The 27,912-nt window shown below is 36.3% G+C and overlaps 1 protein-coding gene across 1 annotated transcript; it reads right to left on the bottom strand.

The window, feature by feature from the left end:
- Positions 1-1,892: 1,892 nt before the first annotated feature.
- On the bottom strand, positions 1,893-26,235 carry LOC127557047 (protocadherin-8-like). The gene is made up of 4 exons (XM_051990528.1): positions 23,617-26,235; positions 23,156-23,223; positions 22,916-23,049; positions 1,893-2,083 (listed from the first exon to the last, which is right to left on the bottom strand). Exons 1-4 carry the CDS (start codon positions 26,209-26,211, stop codon positions 1,893-1,895), a joined length of 2,988 nt encoding a protein of 995 aa, XP_051846488.1. The 5' UTR covers positions 26,212-26,235.
- Positions 26,236-27,912: the final 1,677 nt, after the last annotated feature.

The following is a 27,912-nucleotide window of genomic DNA, read 5'->3' as shown; positions in this document are numbered from 1 at the left end:
AGAAATGCTAGCTTCAGCAATAAGAGTTGAGAAGGAGATTGAAGGAATTAGAGTAGGTAAGGAGGAAACCAAATTATCACTCTTTGCAGATGATATAATGGTATACTTAGAGAACCCCAGAGATTCTACTAAAAAGCTATTAGAAATAATCCACACCTTTAGCAAAGTTATAGGATACAAAATAAACACACATAAGTGATTAGCATTCTTATATATCACAAACAAAATCCAACAGTTAAAGTTACAAAGAGAAATTCCATTTAAAGTAACTGCCGATAGTATAAAATATTTGGGAATCTATCTGCCAAGGGAAAGTCAGGAACTATATGAGCAAAACGACAAAACACTTTCCACACAAATAAAGTTAGATCTAACCAATTGGAAAAATATTAAGTGCTCTTGGATAGATCGAGCAAATATAATAAAGATGACAATACTACCTAACTAATCTATTTATTTAGTGCTAAATCAATCAGACTCCTAAAAAAACTATTTTAATTACCTAGAAAAAATAACAACAAAATTAATTTGGAAGAACAAAAGGTCAAGGCTTTCAAGGGAACTAATGAAAAAAAAAAAATCAAATGAAGGTGGCCTAGCTGTACCAGATCTAAAACTATACTATAAAGCAGTTGTTACCAAAATCATTTGGTTTTGACTAAGAAATAAACTGGTTGATCAGTGGAATAGGTTATGTTCAAAGGACAAAATAGTCAATAACTTTAATAATCTAGTGTTTGACAAATCCAAAGACCCCAGCTTTTGGGATAAGAATTCACTGTTTGACAAAAAACTGCTGGGAAAATTGGAAATTATTATGGCAGAAAATAGCCATTGACCCACACTTAACAATGTATACCAAGATAAGATCAAAATGCGTTCATGATCTAGGCATAAAGAATGAGATTATAAATAAATGAGAAGAACATAGGATAGTTTACCTCTCAGACCTATGAAAGAGGAAAGAGTTTGTGACCAAAGAAGAACTAGAGCTCATTATTGATCACAAAATAGAAAATTTTTATTATATCAAATTGAAAAGCTTTTGTACAAACCAAACTAATGCAGACAAGATTAGAAGGAAACAATAAACTGGGAAAACATTTTTATAGTCAAAGGTTCTGATAAAAGGCCTCATTTACAAAATATATAGCGAATTGACTAATTAACAAGAAATCAAGCCATTCTCCAACTGATAAATGATCAAAGGATATGAACAGACAATTCTCAGACGAAGAAATTGAAACTATTTATAGACATATGAAAATACGCTCCAAATCATTATTAATCAGAGAAATAGAAATTAAGACAACTCTGAGATACCACTACATACCTGTCAGATTGTCTAGAATGACAGGAAAAGATAATGCTGAATGTTGGAGGGGATGTGGGGAAAACTGAGACACTGAAACATTATTGGTGGAATTGTGAATACATTCAGCCATTCTGGAGAGCAATTTGGAACTATGCTCAAAAAGTTATCAAAAAGTGCATACCCTTTGATCCAGCAGTGTTACTATTGGGCTTATATCCCAAAGAGATCTTAAAGAAGGGAGAGGGAACTGTATGTGCAAGAATGTTTGTGGCAGCTCTCTTAGTAGTAGTGGCTAGAAACTGGAAACTGAGTGTATGTCCATCAATTGGAGAATTCCTGAATAAATTGTGGTATATAAATATTATGGGATATTATTGTTGGGTAAAAAATGACCAGTAGGATGATTTCAGAAAGGCCTAGAGAGACTTACATGAAATGATGCTGAGTGAACTGAGCAAGACCAAGAGATCATTATATACTTCAAGAACAATACTATATGATGATCAATTCTGATGGACGTAAAGGAAATATTGTCCTATGACAATTATGGTGGGGAAAACAGTTTCCTCTCTCTTAGTCATTGCTGATGCTTCATCTGGAATACAGCCGTATACTTGTGAGTCTGTGTGATTTCATAAAAGGCCAAGGAATACTTGATATGGTGTTTGCTGTCTGACAACTCCAGGAGATATGTCAGGAGCAGCACGGAGCTATAGACACAGCATCCATTGATCTGTCCAAGGTCTTTGATGACATCAATCATGATGGCTTGTGAAAAATTATAGCAAAATTTTGGTTGTCTGGAGAATTTCATCAATATTGTATGTCAGTTTCAAGACAGCATGCTTGCATGGATTCTGGATAATGAATAATACTTTCACATTTTCCCAGTCACCAATGGAATAAAGCAGAGTTATGTGATTTCTCCCACATATGATATTTTCAACAATGTTGTCTGATGCTTTCAGCAAGGACAAAAATTGCTTGAAGGTTAGATAACAAAGTCTACAAACCAAGATTAAAGTGAAGGGAGAGGTATTGCATGATATCTTGTTTGCAGACAATCATATAATCAATGCAGCCTCTGAGGCAAAGATGCAACAAAGAAACTTCTCATAGAGCAATATTTAGGCATATATGTAATCTCTGACTGAAATCTAATCCTTGACTACTGAAATTGATGTTTTCCAGTTTGGATGATTGCCAAAAATCTTGGAATAAATATATATCCAAAATCAATGTTACATGGACTATTACAAAACTGAATGCATATAGTTGTTGGGTTCAAGAGTGTGGGTGGAAATTCTAGCACATTTTCCCAACTTCTTCCTGTCTGAACAAAAAAATATGTCTTGCTAATGAATATAATGATACTCATTGTTTCCTATAGGAAAATTTAGTTATCTCAGCAGCTCACAGGAAACAAAATCTATCCACTAATAGCCTTTTTTTCTCTAAGCAGTAGTATTTTGAATTATTCTCCTACATTTTCAAAGATGTAAGTCAGTTAAATGATCATGTGCTCCAGGTATCAATGACAATGGATTATGAATTCTGATCCCCCATACAATTTGGAACTTCAATGAAGTCTTCTCATTTTTCAGCTTTTAACTCCATGCAGATTTGACGCCTCTCAGATTAATTTTAGTGATGAATCTGATTTCAAAGAACATTCATCCGAAGTTGAACCTCTGTACCTGATAATGTATTTCAGTAGTTTTACTAATAGCTTTAGAGAGCTTTTTAATTTATATTTCACTGTATATTAAGATGTTCTCCTTCTACTCTCTCTCTTCTCCTTGGGAACATTTTTCATATTTCAGATTAGGACAGCAAATGCTAGAACTAAATGAATGAGGTCATTTTTGCATATTATTCAGATACCCACACAGGTCAGGTGTTTTAATACTTTTCCATCTCTAATTTATTTCTGTACTTGTTGAATGTGGCTCCTCATGTGTCCTTTTAAGTATCTTCTTAATTTTAATGGCATTTTAGAAAATTGTTTCAGTCTGTTCTACACATTGATGTTTTCAGTCTAATGGGAAAAGGCCAGGGGGTAATGGAGTAGAAGCTATTCTGGTTTGGGGGATACAGCCCAATAAGAAGATTTAACTCAGTTATTATTTTGCTCATTGACCTTGGGTAAGTCATTTAATCTCTGCAAATTTCATTTCACCCAATTGTAAAAGGGGGGGGGAATAATTTGCCACCTGTCATCCTTGTAGGAATTTCTGTGAATATTTTTCAAATGACACCCATAGTTGCTCTTATTTCTTGGGAGAAAAAGCATTAATATTACCAACCTGCCTCATCTGTCTTTGGTCAAAATGAAAATTATCTCATTAGCATCTAGACCTCAGAACTTCATCTGAACAATTTCATATAACCATTTTCTCTCTCCTATCTACGCTTGTAGAAAAGGTGTCAAATTATGAAGGATTTTTGCATATAGTGTGCTTTATTTGACACTAAAATAAAATAAAATATAAGCCCTGTAACAGAGATATTTATTCACCACTAAATCGGGTCTAACATTAAGAATTATAATAACTTACAGTGACATGATGGTAGAGGGAAGAAGGAACCTACCAAAGCCCTCCCAAATTCTACAAACAACTAGAAAACTGCCTCGGAATTGATCTAGAAACAGGGAAGTATCATACCAGTTTGGCTGGGGTAAGAGAGAGCAAGGTTCAAGAGAAGCAGCCATGCTTAAAATAGGGGGCCTGCAGCAAGATTCCAAGCATAAGGCCCACCTTTCTGCAAACCAGCAGACCCCTAAGAAAATGAGAAGTGTATACACTTTAGTAAGGCCACACCCTGGAAACTCCATCTCTAGCACAAGCCATTAGTAAGGGCTTGAACTTATTGCTGACCAGTAGTGAAGCCCTGCAGAGGCATAAGTAATATCTCACCCCTGGAGCCTACTAGCAGAAAGACCCTATTTATATGGAACCAAGGCCCTACTCCTGGAACTCAAAATCATACAAAGATGAAATTTTTTAAAAATCTTTACATGTAAGTGAAAAAAATGCAAATAAGAAAAAAAATTAATTTTTGACTATTAAAAAATAAAATAAAGAATAGAATTGGCCAAATAGAAAAAGAGATTTTTTTTTTAAAAAAAAGCTGACTGAAGAAAATAATTACTTAAAAATTAGAACTTGAAAGAGAAAGCTATCTATGTCTCATAGAGTCATCAAAAAATCAAAGAAAAGCAAAAGAATGAGAAAATTCAAGTAAAGATAAAATATCTTATTGGAAAACAACTGACCTGAAAAATAGATGAGGAAGGCAGGAAGCAGAAAGGGAGGGAGGCAGGCAGGGAGGAAGGGAGAAAAGGAAGAAAGGAGGGAAGGGAAGAAGAAGAGAAAGGGGGAGAGAGGGAAGAAGGGAGAGAAGGAGGGAGGGAGAGAGGAAGAAAAGAAGGAAGGTAGGGAGGAAGGGAGGAAGGAAGAGAGGAAAGAAGGAAGGGAGGGAAGAAGGAAGGAAGGAAGGAAGGAAGGAAGGAAGGAAGGAAGGAAGGAAGGAAGGAAGGAAGGAAGGAAGGAAGGAAGGAAAAAAAGAAGGAAGAAAGGAAGGAAGGAAAGAAGGAAGGAAGGAAAGAAGGAAGGAAGGAAGGAAGGAAGGAAAGAAGAATTTGTAAAGTGCTTATTATGTAACAAACATTGTGATAAACTTCCTAAAAAATAGAACTTCCTTTTTTAATTTTTTTATTATAGCTTTTTATTGACAGAATATATGCATGAGTAATTTTTACAACATTGTCCCTTACACTCACTTCTGTTCCAACTTTTCCCTTCCTTCCCTCCACTCTCCCCCTAGATGGCAGGCAGTTTCATATATGTTTAACATGTTAAAGTATATCTTAGATACAATATATGTGTGCAGATCCGTACAGTGCTCTTGTTGTACAAGAAAAAATGGATTCAGAAGGTACAAATAACCTGGGAAGAAAAACAAAAAATGCAAACTGTCCACATTCGTTTCCCAGTCTTCCTTCTCTTAGTGTAGCTGATTCTGTCCATTATTGATCAATTGGAACTGAGTTAGATCTTCTCTTTGTCAAAGATATCCATTTCTATCAGAATACATCCTCATACAGTATTATTGTTGAAGTGTATAGTGATCTCCTTGTCCTGTTCATTTCACTTAGCATCAGTTCATGTAAGTCTCTCCAAGTCTCTCTGTATTCATCCTGCTGGTCATTCCTTACAGAACAATAATATTCCATAACATTCATATGCCACAATTTACCCAGCCATTCTCCAATTGATGGGCATCCATTCATTTCCCAGCTTCTAGCCACTACAAACAGGGCTGCCACAAACATTTTGCCACATACAGGTCCCTTTCCTTTCTTTAGTATCTCTTTGAGGTATAAGCCCAAGAGTAACACTGCTGGATCAAAGGGTATGCATAGTTTGATAACTTTTTGAGCATAGTTCCAAATTGCTCTCCAGAATGGCTGGATCTGTTCACAACTCTAGCAACAATGCATCAGTGTCCCAGTTTTCCTGCATCCCCTCCAACATTCATCTTTATTTTTTCCTGTCATCTTAGCCAATCTGACAGGTATGTAGTGGTATCTCAGAGTTGTCTTAATTTGCATTTCTCTGATCAATAGTGATTTGGAATACCCTTTCACATAAGTGGAAATAGTTTCAATTTTATCATCTGAAAATTGTTCATATCCTTTAACCATTTATCAATTGGAGAATGGCTTGATTTCTTATAAATTAGAATCAATTCTCTATATATTTTGGAAATGAGGCCTTTATCAGAACTTTTAACTGAAAAATATTTTCCCAGTTTATTGCTTCTCTTCTAATCTTTTGCATGAGTTTTGTTTGTACAAAAGCTTTTGTAATTTGATATAATCAAAATTTTCTATTTTGTGATCAATGATGATCTCTAGTTCTTCTTTGGTCACAAATTCCTTCCTCCTCCACAAGTCTGAGAGGTAAACTATCCTATGTTCCTCTAATTTAAAAATAGAACTTCTTAAAAATGGGATGCGTTGTGTTTGGAAGTAGTAGATCTAATTATAATTACATGTCTTTAAGAAGCATCAGATGATTGCCATATATGATCTAAAGAATCAGTTCTTTCCAATGACTGACATACTATGATATTCTATTTCTTTTATCTCAATTTTAGAAATGGCTGGATTCTTCACTTAAAAACTCATCATTTCAGTTTTGTTTAAAAATATCCAGTCAAAAAATCATAAAACATCAAAAATAGATGGAACATCCCACTCTATGATCCATCCATTTCTTTTTCCATTAACCTCCACATTCAGGTATGGGACTTCACATGAGATTATGACCCGCACTTCTTTTTTTTTCCCTTTTTTAAATTAAAGCTTTTTATGTAAAAACATATGCATGGGTAATTTTTCTAACATTGATCCTTGCAAAACCTTTTGTTCAAATTTTCCCCTCCTTCCCCCCACCCCCTCTCCTAGCTGGCAGATAGTCCAATACATGTTAAATCCAATATTTATACAGTTATCTTACTGCACAAGAAAAAACAGATTAAGAAGGAAGAAAAAGAAAAACTGAGAAAGAAAACAAAATGCAAAAAAATAACAACAGAGAGAGTGAGAATGACATATTGTGTTCTACACTCTGTTCCCACAGTTCTCTCTCTGGGTGTAGATGGCTTTCTTCATCACTGAACAATTAGAACTAATCTGAATCATCTCATTGTTGAAGAGAGCCATGTCCGTCAGAATTGATCGTCGTATATTTTTGTTGCTTTATATAATGATCTCCTGGTTCTGGTCATTTCACTTAACATCAGTTCATGTAGGTCTCTCCAAGTCTCTCTGAAATCATCCGGCTGATATGACCCGCACTTCTAGCAGGACACTCCACTCCCAACCCCTGGCATTTTCCTTGGCTATCTCCCTTGCCTAGAATGTCTTCCCTCTTCTTCACAACCTGACTTTCCTGGATTCCTTCAAGTCCCAGTTGTAACCCCACCTTCTATAGGAAACCTTTTCTGATTCCCCTTTAATTGCCCTCTGTTGTTTATAATTCATGCTACATCTATCTTCTTTGAAGATGGGTGTCTTCCCTATTAGACTATAAGCTCCTAGAGGACAGAGTCTGTCTTTTGCCTTTCATTATGTCCTATGTGTTTGGCACATAGGCTGACACATAATAGGTACTTAACGAATGCTTATTGACTGTCTGTCTGATACATTTAGGTGTCATTGGCTTGGTCACTAGAATATCCTAAGTAAAACTTCACTGAAATATCATTGCAAAAATTCTAATACAAACAAAAGAAAATCAAATCATCCAATCTACAGCCATGCTCATAAGAAAACCAGAAGTTAAGTTAGACTGGGGAAATCTAGGTTGGTTTCTATCTATAGATTTATTTCTCCCAGTACAAAAGGACTAGAGAAATAGGATCAGAATTCCCTACATTCATACATCTGACTGATTAGAGATGAAACTAGAACTAAACCAAAATGTCTAATGCCTAGCCAGGAACTTATTTCACCACACTCCAAAATTGTGGAAAGAAAACTCAATGTTGTACTTCTATGACTAAGAAAATTCTATGCAGGTCTTAAAATTCTTGATTCTGTGATCTTTATTTTAAATTCTTTTTTATTTCTACTACCTGACTGAAATGATATCACTTAAATTTTCTGGACTTCAGTTTCCTCATCTATTTTTTAAAAATGAAGGCATTAGATTACATTAGACCTCTCAAGTATCTTCCAGGTTCTGGTTTATAATATTATCCTCTTACCTTTGGAAGAAAAGGAAAGCTGATAAGGAACTTAGAAATTATATAGTCCAACACCCATATTTAAAAATAAGAAAACTGAACCTCATAGAAGTAATTTGATTAAAGTCACAATAACTAATAGCAGAGGCATGATTTTCTTTCCCATCTTTAAATCAGTGCTTAACATCCATGAAATAGCTTAGTGAAAATAAAAAGAATACATAAAAAAGATAAAGTGTTATATGAGCTCAAATCAAGGAAGAGCAAAAGAGAAAGTTAACACAAAGTTTAATTACTGAAGGAGGTTGCTGTAGAGTTGTCTCTCAAAGAGGGAGCAACATCTCAGTAGCTGAAAGAGAAAAGAGTATTAGCCAGAAGCCAACATGCAAAATCCATACTGGGGTTTTAAACGCTTCATAATCTGGTTCCTACCTTCCTTTCCAGACATTTCATATTTTCTCTTTCTTGTACTCTCCTAACCAGCTGCCTATTGGCTGTTACCCTGTACATGACATTCCATCTCCCTCACTTCACCCTTATAGAATTCCTACTTTTTTCCAAACACCAAGCCATTCCTGATTCTCCCAGTAGTCAGCATTTTCTTCTTCTTGAGATAAAATTGTATCACAGTAAATAAATTACTATGATGAATGAAAAGTACAAGAGATATAGTTTCTGGGTAATTAATAATCATTTTATTAACTGTGGCTCACAAATAAACAATAAATGGAGGTCAGTGGTTTTCTTCATATCCTCTAGAGCAAAGATTCTTAAAGTGTGGGTCACAATCCCATGTGGGATCTTTTAACTGAATGTGGAGGTCATGAAAAATTTGGCAACAGTAAAAGGAATCATATTCTGCTAAGATTTAATTCTTTAGGTAAAAATCAAAAAGCACATGCATCTTATTAGTATGAAAATTTGCTTTTGTCTTTAATAAATAATAAGATTATATGTATATCAAGGAATTTTAATTTTCTTCATGATTTCTCTTCAGTAAATGTTTTAATTGGACACTTATTTTATATATTTATATTACTGGAGTTACATAAAAATTTCTCTGACCAAAAAAAAAAAAAAAAAAGGGTCTCCAGTCAAAAAGATTTTTTAAAAAGTTTTGTCATAGAAAACATTCAATGTTTAAATACCTTTGGAAGAGTGGGTGTTCCCAACAGATGTAAAGTTGTTTAAATACCTTTGTAAACATTGAATGTTTAAACCAACTCTGATTGGTTAACAATTAACAAAAAATTAATATTATAATCCAGGTGGATTTATTCTAATGAGGGTTTGGAGGAATGGGACGCTAATCAGGTCCTTCTTAGACAAAAAGTCTGATCTGAAGTCAGACCACTGCCCTCTACCTCCAGACAATCTATAAAAAAAGACCTTATTCTTACCCAGTCAATGAACAATGAACAATAGTAAATAAGAACTCCACTTTGATAAGATGGTCTGGAGGAAGTGAATTCTTTGGACAAGATCAGAAATGTTGAACAAAGAAATAGAAAGGGGAAAAACCCCTGTATCCCCCATACTAATAACTGGATAATAATAATTGTTTTCATTAATTTTGTCCCTGTTATATCCTCCTTAATAGATTATACACCCCTTGAGGATAGGGATAGTTTTATTTTTTTGTCTTTGTCTCCCTGTTGGTAGCATGACTTGCAAATAGTAGGTACTTAATTATTTGTTGAATCATAGAATTGTTGAAATTCTATTTCTTCTTCCTTTTCTCTTTTTACCCTTCCCCACAGATCAGACTTTAGATGCCTATGTCAGTATTGCCATTTCTTCGATAATAATCTGGTTGTTTTATTTTTACAGTACTTCTAGTGAGTCCCATCCTTAGGTGATGTTGGTAGACACCTAAAATGTAAAATTTTAAAATAATCCAGAAAGGGAGAAAAAGATATCTCTTCTATCAGCCTTCACTGTTAAAGTAAGATCCTGAAAAATTAAATAACAAGCTAATCTAAAATCAGTTTACATTTGAATGTCTACTTCATGCTAGGCTTAGGCACTATGGGAGATCAAAGAAAATTTTCTTACCCTTAATGATTTAAAGTATTAATCTATAAGATATCAAACAAGGTTTCTTTATCAGAGTTCCGTTTATCAGAATATCTAACTATCTCCCACCATACACAAATATATGCACAGCTCTGAAGAAGCAAGAAACCAGACAGATAAGGTTTTAATGGGGGGAAAAAGAGGATGTAAAATTAAAGAGTGGTCCAAGGGCAGGCAGTCACATGTAAGATTTAGCAATTGGAGGGTCCTACAAATGCAGATCCTGTGGACACTTGAAAATGGAATAAAAAATTTCAGAGTGCTGAAATCAAACATTTTGCTCCCCAAATTTTGCCTAGGACCAAGTCTGAATGACACTAAGTGCCTAGACTAAAAAATTATTTATACTGCATTAATTATTTTCACATTCTGTAGTTATAGTCTAAAAGTATAAATGATTATTTTTAGGTATCTGGATAGAGTATGGATAGATAGTTGGGCCCTAGAGTCAAGAATACCTGAGTTGAAATCCTTCCTCCAACACTGCTATGTTTCTAACCTTGACAAAAAACATGACCTTCCTAGGGTCATTTAGATTTTCCTAAATCTCAGTTTCCTCTCTAAAATAGAAATAATAATGGTACAACAGAGTTATTGTTAGGATCAAATAAGGTAATAAATATATATATATCACTTTGTAAACCATAATGCATTCTTTAAATGCTAGCTATTAGTTATTATTTGTGGTTTATATACTTTGATTTTCTCAATAAACTATATTAATCACTTGTTTAAAAAAACTGGTACTTAGCTTTCTTACTCTCAATATTCCAACTTTCCTTTAAGTATGCTATCTCAGTAATTGGTAAATAATTTATATATATTTATACACACACATACCTATGTATGGGTGTATGTACATATGTATTTACACATATATGTATATAAGCATGTATATGTATGTGTGTGTATATATCATTGTGTATATCTCAGTTATTTTATATTTCCCTAAGATCTGTACCTTCTTTAGTGCAGATATATATTTTGTTTTAATTTAAATAATTAAAAAATAGAAAATCATCTTGCTTCTCCTATCTGTTTTCCTCTGGCCACCAACTGTTTTAATTCTAGAAGAAATTGCTTCAGGGAAAACAAGGGGTGTGATAAGATGAATTTTTTTTTTCTTACATTATTTTTTTAACTTAAAAGGAAATATAATTGTACTAAGGGAATGTAATTATTTGAGCTGGCATCTGCTTAAAGCAGCTTGTTCTCCTACAACAAAATAAAAAAAAAATAATAATAATAACCTTCCAGACAGAAAGGAAGGTTTCTGTGTTTCTGTGTTCTTTGTTTACTCTTCAGTGGCCATTTGTTCTAACACTAAACAGAAAATAGGCCTAAGAAAATTGGGTTTTAGCCACATTTTGACTGGTTTTTTTCCCCTTTTCAGTAAAATTGACAGTGATTTAGCATTGGACATACTGTAGTTACTTGTCTAACATAAGTATCTTATCAATTTGGAAGGGAGAGAAGAGAGTATATTCATTTAGTAATAAACATTTATTTGAGTACTATATATACTATATATACCATATATTTGAGTAATATATACCAGGTATTATACAACACTGGAGATAAGACAAAAATGAAGTAGTCCCTATTCTCAGGGAGCTTATATTTTATTGTCTTGATAATTATTTTTATTTATTTATAACATTTTCACCTCTCCTTGATCATGAGTTTATATTTGTTAGCAGTTTCACAGTATTTCATAACATTTTAAAAAATAAGTCACTTTGAAATATGCTTTAAACTATTATTATTTATATTTAATAAGTTTGTTATTCAACTACCAGCATATTCTTCTATTTCCATTGTATTGATTCTTTATTGACATAGCATGCTTGCTAACAAATGGAAATAATACAATATATACTGTAAACCTACTGTTTGTGAATTTTATGCTTATCATTAGCATTTAAATGATCTCTTCCAGGAACCAGTCAAATATTTAGTGTCTTAGAATAAGTATTGTAACTTTTTACCTGGAAATTTTAGTCCATTCACTTCATATGGATGAATGGTTAATATCCAGAGAGCATAGATATTTGTTGAATATAAGAACAAACCAATGTTATCCTCATTTCACTTGGAAGAATTCACATGACCATTTCAACTCTAACTTGGGTACTTTAGTTAATATGTTAGCAAGGGAGTACTGTAAAATATTTAATGTATTCCCTAGGGTAAAATATGCAAATTCACTGCTAATTTGTTGAGTACCAAAAGGAAATTAAAGAGACCTATTAAGTTATCTATGATATAATTTAGATTTGTCCTAATCTATAGCTAAACTTGTAGCTTACACTGACTTGGTATTTCTAATACAGTATTATCAAAGAGATCTTTCCCTTCAAGGTTTTTATTTTTAAGATAAAGAAACTATTGATGTTGACATGTTATAAATCATTTGCCCCAAATATCTTAGGCCCAGTCTTGTTTTTTTTTTTTTTCCATATTCTCTCTTTTGGTGATTTTATTTCATTCACACACACACATACACACACACACACACACACACACACACACACACCCTATAATCTCTATGCAAATTATTCCTTTATAGTACAAATCCTACCCTGATCTGTCTCCTGAACTCTGCTTCCCAACCTCCCATTGCCTGATTTACATGGACAGGTGACACATAGGAGGTATTTAATCAATGATTACTAATTGATTGACTGATTGTTAGAAACCTCTGCCTAAATGTCTTATAAGAATTTCAAATGCAATCTGTTCAAAACCCAAATCATTTTCTTTCCTCCAAAACCCTCAGTCCCTCTTCACTTTGATATTTCTACACAAGCATCCTTTCAATCACTCAGATTTCCAATCTCAACCTTCAGCAGAAAGTTTCTAAAAGGTGAACACTCAGAGAGTAAGTATTCTAGGTACAGATGACAATCTGTGCAGTAGTAATAGCTAGCATTTCTTTAGAGATTTAAGGTTTGCAAAGGTCTTTATATACATTGCTATTTCATTTACAAAGTCATGAAGGTGGAAAATAGAATGTTCTGTATGAGAAATATGAAATAAGTCTATTTGGCCGAAGCATAGAGTATATGAGAGGAAGTAATGTGTAATCAGACTACAAAGGAAAGCTAGAATCACACTGGCTTTAAAAGGGCAACAAAGAGTTTATTCTGATCTTAGAGTCAATGGGAAGGGGAGGCAGAGCCAAGATGGAGAAGTCAAGGGAGGAACTCATTTTGCTCACTCCCAAAGCATTCCAAATTTCTTTAAATAATGACTCTAAACAAATTTTATAGTGTCAGAACACAAAGGAATCCAAGCTGAAAGGTTAAATGACTTGCCCATCGTCACACAGCTAAATAAATGTCTGAGGAAGGATTTGAACTCAGGTATCCCTCTAACTCTCTATTATACCAACTAATGACTGATCTAAGCCTCTCTCTGAACACACAGAATTTTGGTTTAGAAGATTGAGAATTTGCATAATGAGAGAGAGAAATGTAAGAGTTAACTGAGATTATAACCCCTGATCCAGGGATTAACTATTTTCTAGTATTTTATGTAAAATTAAAAATTGAATTTGCCAACAGACATAGAAAATGAAATTCTCTTAGGAAAGTTGAAAGCGCCTACATTTTGCTACAGGAAAAATAGAACATTAATGGAAGTTGCACCATAGCTGTCTTTTTTAATCAAAATCTCAACAGGACCCTGAACAGCAGTAAGCCTTGAAGGCAATACCACCAAGGGAGAAAGAAAAAGCATTCCTTTGTTCCAAACCTGTCATTTTTGTCAAGAATTGGTATGACAAATGATTGAGGTTCAACAAGAATGTAGATAATAAAAAAGTGACAACTCAATGGGTAGAATTTTGTCTGTATCCTGCTAATGAATCCAATAATCTAATCAAGTAATTCAGTCAGGTCAGATGTCCTTGGGTTTTCTCATCCCTGGACCTGGGAAGGCAAATGTTGTTCTTCTACAAAAAATATGACAGCAAGCAAATTTGTTTTATTTGATGGGGGAGGTATTTAAAATAGCAGAGCACTCTGAAATCTGGAATAATAACAAAGAGTCCATGGTACTTAGTATGCTGTCTTTGCCCTCATGGGGTACTTAATAAATTTCTGTCAATGACAAGAGGCCATCTCTGTCTTTGCCAAAACAGTGCTATGATAGGATAGAAAGTGTTTTTCTCTTAAAGGGCTACTGTAAATTTGTTCAGTATTTATCTCTTGGATCAGTGTATTTATTATTGCTAGTTTCTCTTTCTCAATTTATACAGCTCCATCTGTTTACCAAGCTTGCCAATGACTTGAAAAATAGTTAAGAGGCTAAATAATCAAACTGTTCAAAGTCTGTAAAGATCACTGTGATGATATTTACATTTAAATTTTACCTCTTATGAGGATATTACAAAATATTACCATGTTCAGGTGAATTGAATTATGAATGCTAATCCACTTGCAAAATTTGTCATAAAAATAGTTGGTACTATTCACCTAGAACAGATGGGGACATTTATATCACCAAATGGAAAAAAGTAAGGGGATGGAATAAATTCATGAACATAAAAGGGAGTAAAGGGAAACTTGATGCCTTTACTACCTCTCTTGTCACTCTCTTCTAAATCCTCTGAAGTTTGACTCAATTAAAACTGCTTTTTGTTAAGTTATGAGTGATCCCTTTTCAGTAGTCATCCTTTTTGACCTCTCTGTAACATTTAATACTGTTAACCATCAACTACTCCTAGATACTTGCTCTTCTGAGTTTTTGTGACACTGCTCTCTTTTGTCTCTTCCCATATCTCCAATCTCTCTTACTGCTTTCAGTCTCCTTTTCTGGATCCAATGTCATGCTCATTAACAGTTATTATATATCCAAAGTTCTGTCCATGGTTCTCTTCTTTTTTCTATCTACACAGTCTCTCTTATTGATTTCTTCAGCTCCCAATGGTTCCGTTGTCATTTCTTTTTAGAATACTCCTAAATCTTTATCTATAGCCATAGTCTCTCTCCTGAGTTTCAAACCCAAATCTCAGATTATTGAATGTTTTAAAATAAACAGCCAGCAAAGTCAACATGGCTAAGGCAGGACTCATTATATTTTGCCACAAATCCATCCCATTTCTGAATTTTTTCTATTATAGCCTTCATACTAGAGAAAGTAGTAGAAAAAGAAAGGAAAATGTGTTCAATCTCTTCTCTAGTCCCACCTCTTAGAATTTGGGTATTACATGTCAGTTCCAGGCAGTATTTTTCTCCTTTTATTAGGCAGTTCTTACCTTCTGGCTACTTCAACTACAAGAAAAAAACATGACCTGATAATCTAGGCTGCTTCCAGACAGCAAAGATGATTACTTTCACCTAAAGGCAAAAATAAAAATAGATCTATCTTTGTTTTCTTTGGGATGTTTACCAAACAACAATAATCATAAATTAATTACAATATTAACTCTGGTCTTGAAATGGAAGCCTGGCACTTTTGACAGAAGGTTTGAACTTCTTTTACTTTTTATCTTTCCACATATGTAATATGTCAACCACTGCTCATTTTCTTTCTGCCATCTTCATAGATAATGAAGCCTACAATGAGGAAGTTGGCTGACTCTGGTATTATTTAAAACAAGGTAAATGACTTTTAGAAATAGAAATTTCAAGATTATATATTTGATTTCTTAGACATAAAAGGAGAAAAGTCATCTGTGTGATGTTCACCTTGATCAGCCAAGTTTAATGCTTTAGTTTCAGCTATCCTATCTACCTCAGTGGACAAAGGCACTGGCTGAAACTCATACTCGACACTGGTCATGGAAAGTTTTTCTTTTTACTCTGGGCCTCCATTATCCATCTCCTCTCAATCCCACTGTGTACTTGAGCAGTAGTCTACCATGACTATAGAAGGAAGAGTGTGACCAGGGTGACCTGGCTCTTCTGCTTCCTAAAAGATCTTTTTCTCCATTTTTATTAAATCATGCACTCTGTATCTTCTCCCAATCTAATATCCACTTGCACATATCCTTATGATGGGTTTCCAGTCTCTCCTAACATAATGAGGCTATCTGAGACTACATTTCCTAGAAATTCACACTGAGACATACAGAAAACCTTCTCTGTTTGTCCAGAGGAAGTAGCATTCACAAAATCTCACTATTACTGTCTGGGACACCACCATCCTTTCAGTCACTCAGGTTTGAAAACTTAGTGTTAGACACATTTCTACCTCTCCTATAGATCTCTCTAATCACACAACCATTATCCTGGTTCAAGCTCTCATCACTTTTCTCAAGGGCTATTGCAAAATCCTCCTTTTTATTATCCCTGCCTCAAGTCTCTCTCCATTCCAATCTATCCTCTGTTGTCCATTCTAGCTAAAAAGATTTTTCTAAACTACTTATTCATTATACGCAGGAGTAATCTGTCACCTCTGGCATCAAATACAATCCTCTTTCTAGCATTTAAAATGTTTTAAACTTTGAGCTTTTCCTACATTTCCAAGCTTCTTACATACAACTCCTTGATTAGGTATATTTGACTAGGTAATCATGCTGATCCATTTGCCCTTTCTCATATATCACTCTCTATATCTAATTTTTCTTGCCTTTATAAAGAAGGCACTCCATCCCTAGACTACCTTTCCTCTTCAGCTCCATCCTGGAATGCCTGCTTTTCTTCAGAACTCTAATATAATGATGCAACTTTATTCACGAAGCCTTTCCTGATTCTGTGTAACATTTCAACCTCCCTTTCAAAAACTACATACCACATATACTATATAAACATTCTGTATGCACATACCAGCATACTATTTGATCTATTATAATGTAAGTTCTGTGAGGACAGAGACCATTTAAATTTTGTTTTTATATTCACCCAAGCATAGTTCAGTGCCTACTACACAATAATTGCCTAATAAATGTGTATTGATGGATGGAAGGAAAGATTCTTTAAATAAGGAAAGGAGAGAAATAAACTGCAATGAAGAAGAAAAAGTGGCATTTCTCTGTACATACTGTATGCCTTTATTATGTTAATAAAATCACTTTATAAATTTATGGCAACCACTAGAAATAGGTCAAGGTTGCAAATTTTTCAATGCAAAATGAATCAATATTTTTAAAAAAATTTTATAAAATCTATTCAACAATGCTAGTATGACCTGAATTTAAGAAAACTGGTATGAATAGATGACAGAAATCCACTTTGACTTAGTTTGTTTCATTGGTTAAAGCACATCCTCTGAAATGTAAGTACTATAGTGTAAGAAAGCCAATGAAAACTTTATATGATAGAGTTGTCCTATTGAGTGGGTGTTCTTCTCAACCTTCAATACCAAAATCACTATACATCCATTGTAGTAATAAATGAGTGAGAAACAAGAATGGACAAATTGAAATAAAATGAGTGAAAGATTGAAAGAGTATGATAGGATGGGATATAGCCTGAGGCTTTTCCTCTAATGTATATCAAAACATTTCCTCTGTTTAATAATAAAATTACATAATATAATGATACTATGCCACCTTCAAAGAATGACATATTGCTTTCCTAGCAGTCAGTCATAGAAATCAATATATGACATTTGCTCAATGAAATACAAATTGAAATTAGTTACCTTCACTTTTTATTCAGCAAATTCAAGCCAGCAATCAATCCCTCTGTGTGTATAGACTAGGGAAGTGGGCTAAAAATTGATTGGTGTATTCCTCTGCTAATTACAGTATACAAGCAAATGAATAATCAATTGTTAACTCTACTTCTTCTGTATTCATTTTAATGAAGAAAGTAGTTCTGTCAAAGATCAACATTATTTGTTTCCAGGCAGAACCTACTAAGAATGTTGCCTAAGTAGTAATGTCAGTGATTTACTGGTAATTAAAAATACTCTTTTATTTGATGAACAAATACAAAGCTTCCCTTGTTTTTCTTAAACAATTGTTTATAGAGCAGTTTTCAATTGCATCAAAAGTGTGCTTAGCAAGGATAAACAGCCTAGATATTTCTCACTGAGACAGTAACCAGAAAAAAAAAGTGGGCTTTATTAAATATAGACTACTAGGGATTACAAAGCTATGGTACATTTAGCATCAGAATTAGAGGTATGTTTAATATACCTAAAACTTAAGGCTGCAAAATTAGTAATATGTTTTTTATTCTTTCCTTTACAAAAGATGACTTAGAAAAATAGTCTGCAAAGCAAGGTACATTTGCACTGAATCCTGATCTTGTTAGTATCTGTCACTCTACAGTAATAAATTAGGTACTTTGAAAGGTATTTATTACTCTTTCAGGACACCCTTTTGGCATTTATTAGTAGCTAAGTGGCACAGTGGGTAAGGCCTAGAATTAGGAAGATTCATCTTCCTGAGTTCAAATGAGACACTAAGAATGTAATCCTGGGCAAGTCACTTAATCCTATTTGCCTACATTTTCTTATATATAAAAAGAGCTGGAAAAGGAGATGATAATCCACTTCAGTGTCTTTGCCAAGAAAATCCCAAATTCCAGTCAGAAGGAATTGGACAAGACTGAACAACAATCAAAAAAGTAGTTATGGAAATAATAAAAAAGGATCTATAAGACACTGAAAAAAGTTAAATACATAATCTATTTACCAGCAAGATTTACTTTGATGAATACAGAACCATTTCTTGATAAATTATAGGGAATTTTTTGTAATTTAAAATGAAGTTACCATTAATTTGATTTTGGATTTAAAGTAGTAGACTTTAAGATCAACAACCTATTGGAAGCTTCTTAGATCTATTACATATCTTATTTTAACTTTAAGAAGCTATATTGCTTGAGATAAATCTCTGAAAAACTATATCATACAACTTCTACACAAAAATTATATATAGTGTGTAATATATGATATGCAAAATTACATGGATTTCACTGGGAATAGCTGAATTAATTATTGCTTACTAGAATAAAAAGAGGAAGCTATGGTCAGAGAACAATCAATCGATGTTGCTGAGAAGAGTGTCTTCAAGTCTAAATCACAGAGGTTAGTTTTAGGACCTCTAGTCCCCCTTGTCTTGAAGAGGAGAACCAAGCAATTCCTAAGAAACCTTTTCCAGTTTTATATTATTTTGAAGTTGAGTGAGCTTAGTAATTAAATCACATATACTTTGAAATAGAAATAAACATTGAAAATTACTTTTTTATTTACATCTCTAAATTGTACCAATGTATAAAATACATCTTGCAATCTTTACATATTTAACAACAAATATTACTTAGTCTAATATTGCTCTCAATAAGAATCTTTGGTAAATTACTTGGGACCTATGATGGATCCCCAACACTGATGTTTTCATACCTCAAAGAAACCTTCAGAAAATCATAGATTTATTATACAACTTGTCTTAAGAAACTATCAAAAACACAGAAATATATATATATATATATATGTATGTATACCTGTGTGTGTATGTGTATATGTACATAGCCATAAGTTTTCCCCTATATCCTTTGGTATTTCAGAATGATGTGCTTACTTCAGAGATGTGCAAAGGTAAAGTGTTCTCTGGAGGATGATTTAATCCATTATGCAGTCTTAATGGAGTAGAAGGTGTCCCACTGTTTGGGGCTCTTTCATACATACTTGGTAGGCTTTCACTCTGGGAGGCACTAACTTGATAATAATACTCCTTTAGTTTAGAGTCTTCTGAATGAAAGTTAGTATTTCTCAGTTGAGAATGGTGCTGATGGATGACACTTGAAGAAAATGCAATCCCACAGGCATTGTTATGGTATGATGAAAGATTCTTGTTTGTTGGGGACTCCCAGATTAAAAAATATCTTTGGGCATCCTTCAAAGTTCTTCTTGCCATATTTCCCAGAACACCTTAGAAAGAAAAAGAAAAAGAAGAATTGAGCTATTCTTAAGCATTTGTGGGAAAATATCATATTAGAACCGAATGTTGCATGGCAATATGTTAAAAAATAAAATCAACCCTTGGTTATTAAGGGGCCAGTTTTTCAGTCTTTTTTCAGTTTCTTTTTTTCCCCCTATTCTGGCTTCCTTGTACCCTCTTACTTGTAGGTACAAGAAATAAAAGTAAAAGTTACATTAATCACTTCTTTTATTTGTTAATGTAGCTGATAAAAATAGTATGGAATGAAAAGATTGAAAATATTAGCTAAAATAAGGTTTGGAATTTGTACTCATTTTATTTATCCATGATTTCTATGTCTCTTATTACTATGTATAGGAATTTTGATATAAGAAATAAATACATTGCGTATAGTAAGTTTTCATATCTCTATCTGATTTTGGCCTCATATGTCATTTTTTTCAGTGTTCCAGCTAAAGAAATTTTATAGAGGAATGCTACATATGATGCAGTAATATAAATAAAGAATTCAAATATTCTTATTTAAAGTTCATTGTGGGATACTAATGGGAATGGGAAATGGCTCCATAATCATTAGACAGTTCCATGATATTAGAAGACTTTAATAAAGTTAAAGTTTAGAAAACATTTGAAAAATGAAAATAAATGTTGGGATATAGGGTTGACTTAGGGAGCACAGAGATTCATAGATGAAATTATTAGTGACAAAGGGGAAAGGATAAGTAATTGATTCAAGAAAACCTGATCCACTAAAGGAAAAGGAGAAGTTTGAATGATCATAAATACAATGATTAGTTTGAACATATGGCTCAACAATGACTAAGAGGGTGGAAAAGTAGTAAGGGATAATGACTTATGACAATTTTTAAAAGTGACTCTATTTGTGAAAGATGAATTGGGAGAGAGAATTATTATTCAGGAAATTGCCTGCAATAAGCATATTTTAGCCAATTGGCATGATGGTTGCAATGATGAAGAAGAAATACTAAATGTGAGCATTTATTATCTGTTTAAATGGTTTCTAATCAATGAAGTATAATTATTATGATAAAATCAACCAGAGATTTTGGAGCACGACTGTTGATATGGGCATTGGGTGAAGAGTTATTGAACTTGAATTCAAATTTATCCCCAGGGGCAGCTAGGTAGTGCAGGGGATAGAGCACCAGCCCTGAAGTTAGGAGGACCTGAGTTCAAATGTGGCTTCAGACATTTGACACTTCCTAGCTGGGTGACCTTGGGCAAGTCACTTAACTCCAATTGCCTCAGCAAAAAAAAAAAAAAAAAAAAAAAAAGCCTCAAATATTACTATCTAACCCTAGTCAAGCAAGTTACTTGACCTTTCTCTGACTCATTATGTTCATCTGTAAAAAAAGGAATAATAATAGCATCTCTTAGGTTTGTTGTGAAGATAAAACGATATAATATTTATAAACCACTTTGAAAATTTTAAAGATGCATACTACTCTATTAGTCTTTTGTAACAATCATAAAATATATGTTGATTATGTTAATACCACAGTTGAGTGTTGGAGAGTACCTGTTCTCACTCCTATACCTTTAGGAGAAAAAAATTAATAAGGGAATTGGAGCCCTCAATTGTTATATCTATATGATATATATCCCTGAGCATTCTTGCATATCTTTAAAGCCAGTCAGGATTTCACAAACTTCAACATGTGAGGGGAAACAATGAGACTTGCAGTATCAGGAATCCTATGTTCTAGGGGATATATGTACCTCTCTATCAATAGACTCTGGAGTTGTTGAGAGACACTCAAAAGCAGGGGTCCTCAAACTTTTTAAATAGGGGGCCAGTTCACTGTCCCTCAGACTGTTGGAGGGCCGGTCTATAGTAAAAACAAAAACTTTGTTTTGTGGGCCTTTAAAGAAACTTCACAGCTCTGGGTGAGGGGGATAAACATCCTCAGCTGCTGCATCTGGCCCACAGGCCGTAGTTTGAGGACCCCTGCTCAAAAACATCAAGACTGACCAAGGAACTTCACTCCCAGTAAACACCTTACCTGACTAAAAGGGAGGCCTGTAATCTAGAAAGAGAGAAATAGTTTGAAAATGTAGGCACTAGTCCATTCCTGACTACTGTTAGTCTGTTTCTGGGATTCGAGGAATAATGTTGAATATTGAAATAATTTCCAGTGAAACAATGTCAATCAAGTCAGATTCAATCCTTAATGAACTCCAAGAACATGTCCTCTTTAAGCTTATTTATTATTTTGATTTCATTCAATTGTTTGCTATGCATTTAATTTGTTGCAACTTCTTGATTTACTGGAATTAAAAAGAATATTTTCCTGAATAGGGAAACAACTTAAAAACAATAAAAATAAAGTATAGAGACAACAAGTACTTCTCCAGGGGAATGATTCTTAAAACAAGGTTATGTCACCTTTTGATAAAAAGTCTGAAGCATTCTTAATGAAAGTTAGATTCTCAGATAATACAAAAATCTTTCAAGCAGGAAAACAATATAATGCAGCTGCTTAAGAAGTTAGCATAATCTTAGACTACATTAATATAAGTATATAATATCCAAAGAACAAGAAGTGCTAACTGCATTATATTGTGCAGTTGAAAATAACTTTTGGAGTTTTGTTAGTGCTAAAAGTAGTGTTCCAACCTAACTGAATGCCCAAAAATTCCTTTCTGAAAATTTCCCATGTACAGTCAAATTCAATTCCTAACATGCTTGGCATTTTCTCAGCATCATAATATAAAACAGGGTCAATTGTCACAACATTGGATTTCGGAGTTTCTTTCTCCTTTTTGAGCCAGCAGGAGTCAGCAAGAGCCTTTCTTTAATGTTGCATTTATGATCATTTGCTAAAACTTGCTGTTTTAGTTTTAGTGCAAATATAGGAAGAATATGTTGTGGGGTTGGAAGTCTCCATACTTACAAAGTACACACTTACCAGTTTGCTTTTCAGTCATCTTAAGGGAGGTTTTCCTGACCCCTTCTCCACTAATGTCCGAATCACTATCATTACATTCACTGTCTCCTTTCCCACTGTCCTTCACACTAGATTCATCTGGTCTTGAATTGGTACTGGAAGTCAAAAAGAAGGAATTACTTTGGTTACACATAAAAATGTTAAACATAAAAAATGTCATGCATATTGCCAAGACATAACAATAAATAATTCTGAAATTACCCTAAACTTGCAGCAGATTTATCCTCTTGCCACAGAGATGTGGAATGAAAAGAAGCTGAGATTGAACCCTATTAAAGAGAGGTGAGGTGAAAGTAGCAGTTAATTTTTCACTCTTAAATATCAAAACCCATGTGGCAGATACACCAATCAGTCATGAGAAACTCTTCCCAAATAAACTCATTTAAACCTTTCACTGTGGCTGTGTTAAAACTGAGCTACAAAAACAATGCACACAGCATAAACATATTTATGCCTACACCAACATAAAATCATCACATCTATAAGTCTGTTGGAGAGTGAATCTTCTTTACTCATTAAAACATACTCCATCTCTAGCCCTGGGATTAGCAAATTGAAAATATGCTGCAGAAGCACACGCTCCAGCGAGCATTGAATCAGAATTCTTATGCTAAAGATTCCTAAGGGTTCTTAAAATTCCTACAGCTGGGGAATGGGGGTACCTGGATCTTGGGAGTCTCATTCCTCTCTCGAGATGAGGGAGAAAGAGACACTCCACTGTCCCTCGAAAGAGGCACGCTGACAGTTTCCTCCTCCTCCACTTCATCAGTGACAGAAAGATGGTAGGATCCGTCGAGGCTCTCGAAGTCGTTACTATCTGACCCTCCAGAAGACCCCCGACTGCCAGGTGTCCAGCTGTCTTCACTGGCCAGTTCTGATCTCCTGCTGCATTTGAAAAACGCTTTCCTCCAGACCAGGCCCGTATCCTGGCACGAGGAGGCCACAACAACTATGGCCACGAGTAGCATCCCACAACCAATAGCTAGTACCCCAATGAAGATAGTAGAGAGGTCGGGCCTCCACCAGGATGCCCCCTGCAGTCGCCTCTGCTGCGCCCCTGCCTGTTTCTCTCTGGAGGGCGGTGGCAGAGGTGGAGGTGGCACTAGCACCACATCTCCGCCAGGAGGTGAAGCTGGAGCGGGAACCAAGGACAAGGTGGCGGTGCAGGCGAGGGATGGCCTCCCGCTGTCCCGCACAGTGACCACCACGGTGAGAGGGTCGGTGGGCCAAGGCAACAGCCTCCTCCGTAGTGACAGCTCTCCGGTGTGCGGATGCAGCGCCAGCGCCCCGGGGCCGCCGTCGCTGTAGGTGAGGATGTAAGTCAGCTCTGCGTTGGGACCCTCGTCCTCGTCGCGGGCCCGCACCTGGGTGAGCAGGAAGCCTGGGGGCGCCCCGTGGGGCAGCGGCACGCGAGCTGAGCCATTGGAAAGCAGTGGAGAAGTCACCTCGGGCGCGTGGTCGTTCTGGTCTTCCACCACTAGCCGCACCACCGTCCGGCTCCAACGAGCTGGAGAGCCACCATCGTGAGCTTCCAGCACCACCTCCAGCTCGGCCCGCGCCTCGCGGTCAAAGCTCCTCCGAGCCCTCAATACTCCACTATCCGCGTCCACCGAGACGTAGGTGGAGACGAGGCTCCCGCCCGGACCGACTTCGGCCTCTAACAGCCTGTAGGTCACTTTGCCGTTACGGCCCAAATCTGGGTCCCGAGCAACTACAGTGGTAAGGTAGGCTCCCGGAGAGTTGTTTTCCCTCACTGACACTTCGTAGACGGGACGAGCAAAGAGCGGAGCGTTGTCGTTCTCGTCTCCCACGCGCACCGTGTAGGGTCTCACAGTGCGCAGCGGAGGGGAGCCGCGGTCCTCGGCCGCCAGTGTCAGATTGTACTCGGAGATGCGCTCGCGGTCCAGGGGCGCCGCCGTCACCACTAGATAGCTGCCCGCGTAGGCCGGCTGCAGTCGGAAGTGCTCGTGTCCATAGAGGGCGCAATGCACCTGCCCATTGGAGCCCGAATCCTTGTCCCAGGTGCTGATAAGCGCCACGAGGCTCTCTGGAACGGCCCCCTCTGGAATAAAAGAAGTCACCCCAGGTTCTGGGCCTCCCGACGTTCCCAAGGAAGCCGAGGCAGGGGCGGTAAAGAAGACCGAGGTATCGGAGGCGGAGGTCTTGGCCACTGCCAGTGGGGTGATGGTTATGTCCGGGGCGTTGTCATTCACGTCGCGGATGTGCACGATAACTTTGCAATTGGACGCGCGTGGCCCTGGGCCTTGGTCCTGAGCCCTCACGTCCAGCTCGTAGGTCTCCTTCTGTTCATAATCCACGGGCCCAGCCAGGGTCAAGCGGCCTGAGCGCGGATCCAAACGGAAAGGGAACTGAGCCTCAGACGGCGTCCGGTCACTGAAAGAGAACAGTACATCGCCGTTGGGGCCCTCGTCCGGATCTGTAGCGTCTAGGTCGAGTAGCAGGAAGCCCTCGGGAGCGTCCTCCGCCAGCTCTACCTCAATGACAGAGCCCTGTGGGAAGGCTGGGCTGTGGTCATTAGCATCCAGCACCTGAATGTGGAGTGTAGCTGTAGCGGAGCGCGGGGGGAGGCCACCGTCCTGGGCCACCATCTCTAGACTGTAGGTAGCCTGGCTCTCACGGTCCAGTTCCTGCAGAAGCACCAGGATAGCGCCTTTGGCGCCGTCAGCTCGAGTCTGCAACTCCACTCGAAAGAAGTTGTGTGGTTTGACTAAACGCAAACTCTGGAGGGCGTTGGAACCCACGTCCTCGTCCACTGCCGCTTCCAGGGAAATCTGGGTGCCCACAGCCAAGCTCTCGGACATCTCCACAAAGATCTCGGGGGCCGGGAAGCGTGGCGAGTGGTCATTGATGTCTCTTACCTCCACTTCCACATGTATCAACTGAGAGAAGCTGACCACGTCGAAAGCCAGTATGCATTGCTGGGACTGCTGGCATAGCTGCTCTCGGTCAATACCGCTCTCTCCGACGGTCAGCTGTCCGTCAGTCTCACTCACCTGGATCAGTGAACTGTTAAAGTGCTTCATCAGGCGGAAGTTTCTAGGAACTTTACCTTGTGAATCAAGCATAATGTTTTCAGAGAGTACACCTATAACTGTCCCTGGGGTCTCTTCCTCATAGATGTGGTAATTTACTGTTTCTGTGCGGAACCTTGCAATCAGAAGCCATAGTAGCCACACAGAGTTTAGCCTATTCCTGCATAGATTGACAGTGGGAAAGCTGAGTTTCCTATGAAACATGTTCGTTTAAAAAAGAGAGCGAGAAGAAAGAAGAAAAAAAAAAAGACAGGAAGACGGGGTGGGGGGGGAGAGAGAGAGAGAGAGAGAGAGAGAGAGAGAGAGAGAGAGAGAGAGAGAGAGAGAGAGAGAGAGAGAGAGAGAGAGAGATCAAAAGAATCTGAATCTTTAACTGCAAAATCTCTAGCTGCAGACTAAATCCTCAGAAAGAGTTAAGGCTGGAGACACTTGCCCTCTGTTAAATACATGCCATCAGTAAACCCTCTCAGCTGTGTAATCAGTTTTCTCTGCCCCAGGCAACAGTTTGCCTTTTCTGAGCTCTACCCCAGAGGTTAAATAGTTTAGAATATGCAAATGAGTGTCTTTTCTGACCAATCCTCCTTTTCAGGGGCCTCCGGGGTCACATTATCCCCCTCAACAATCTCAAAAAACAGAGCCTAAGAGGTAAACAATGTCTCCTGCAGATCACAATGTGTTAGCGTAATTTAAGAGATGTCACTTGCTTTCTATATGTACTTTTCATAACTTTTAGGATGCACAAACAGCGTTTTCCTCCTCTGTAGTTCTCCCAGAGAACAATTATGTAATTCCCTGATGGAGGCATAATTACTTTTCTGGGATATTTTGAAATAAACATGGATACTACTTTATTTGATATAATTTTGTCTATCTATTCTGGGGTTTTGTTTTTGTTTGTTTTTCTCATATTCTTTATTGACTTGTTCTAGGGAACTCCTATTTAGTGTCTGCAAATGCCCAATCAGGAAACAACAATTTTCCAAAGTAATCATTTCTGAATAGCTTTCCTACAGCAAAGGAATCATTAATAATGAAATTACAGTCCCATCATCTTCTTTTATGTCAGTGATTGCTTATCTGTGATAGCAGGGAATTATAGGCAAGGGGGAAAAAATGTTACCCCAGTCAACTACAAACCAATGCAATAGGGAATGCTGAGAGTAAGGAAAAGGTTTGAGGGAAAGTACTCTACTTAGTCTTACTAGAAAATTGCCCTACATCAATTATTTTTAAAAGCCCATGGCTAAAAAAAGCCAGAGGTGGTCTGATTTGCTGAAGTCTATAGAAACATTAAACCATCTGTTCAAATCACAATAAATAGTTTCATGTTAAGTGCCCTTTATGTGTGAAGTGCTCTAAATGCTAAGCAGCCCAACTTGCTAATGATGAAATGGTTACTAATTCTATTGAATTGTCAACATTGCAGAGTGTCCTATAACAAATAGAAACAAAATCAGTACAGAGACTGTGTTCATATGTTGAACCTAATTTTAAAATAAGGTGTGCAAGTAATCTGTAATATTACTAATTCCTTCATGGGTATGTCATCAAATATTTATTTTTACATCTTTCATAGACAAAGTTGATGATCAGAGCCAGGACCTAAGAATCAAAAGCTGGAATTAACTGACTTTTTTTAAGTTCATTGACTTCTAGGTACTTTAGTAAATATTCCTACAAGTGTATTTGTAGACCTTGCTATGGCAAACAAGAGCTAAAGGGATTTTTAAAAATGGAATGATGTTTAAGTAATGACAATGTTCATTTAGATAAGTTAAATCTGCTCTGATTCCACAAACATTTTATTATGCAAATGCTTTGCTACTCCTGGGAAACACAGAATGACAAAATGCACCTTCCCCCTCTTGAAGTTTAAACTCTAGAAAGAAAAATAAAACAGTATAC

Source organism: Antechinus flavipes, chromosome 3, assembly GCF_016432865.1.
Source record: "Antechinus flavipes isolate AdamAnt ecotype Samford, QLD, Australia chromosome 3, AdamAnt_v2, whole genome shotgun sequence".
Taxonomy (NCBI): Eukaryota; Metazoa; Chordata; class Mammalia; order Dasyuromorphia; family Dasyuridae; genus Antechinus; species Antechinus flavipes.
Note: the sequence above shows the minus strand (reverse complement) of the source record. Positions and strands in the feature narration are given on the sequence as shown.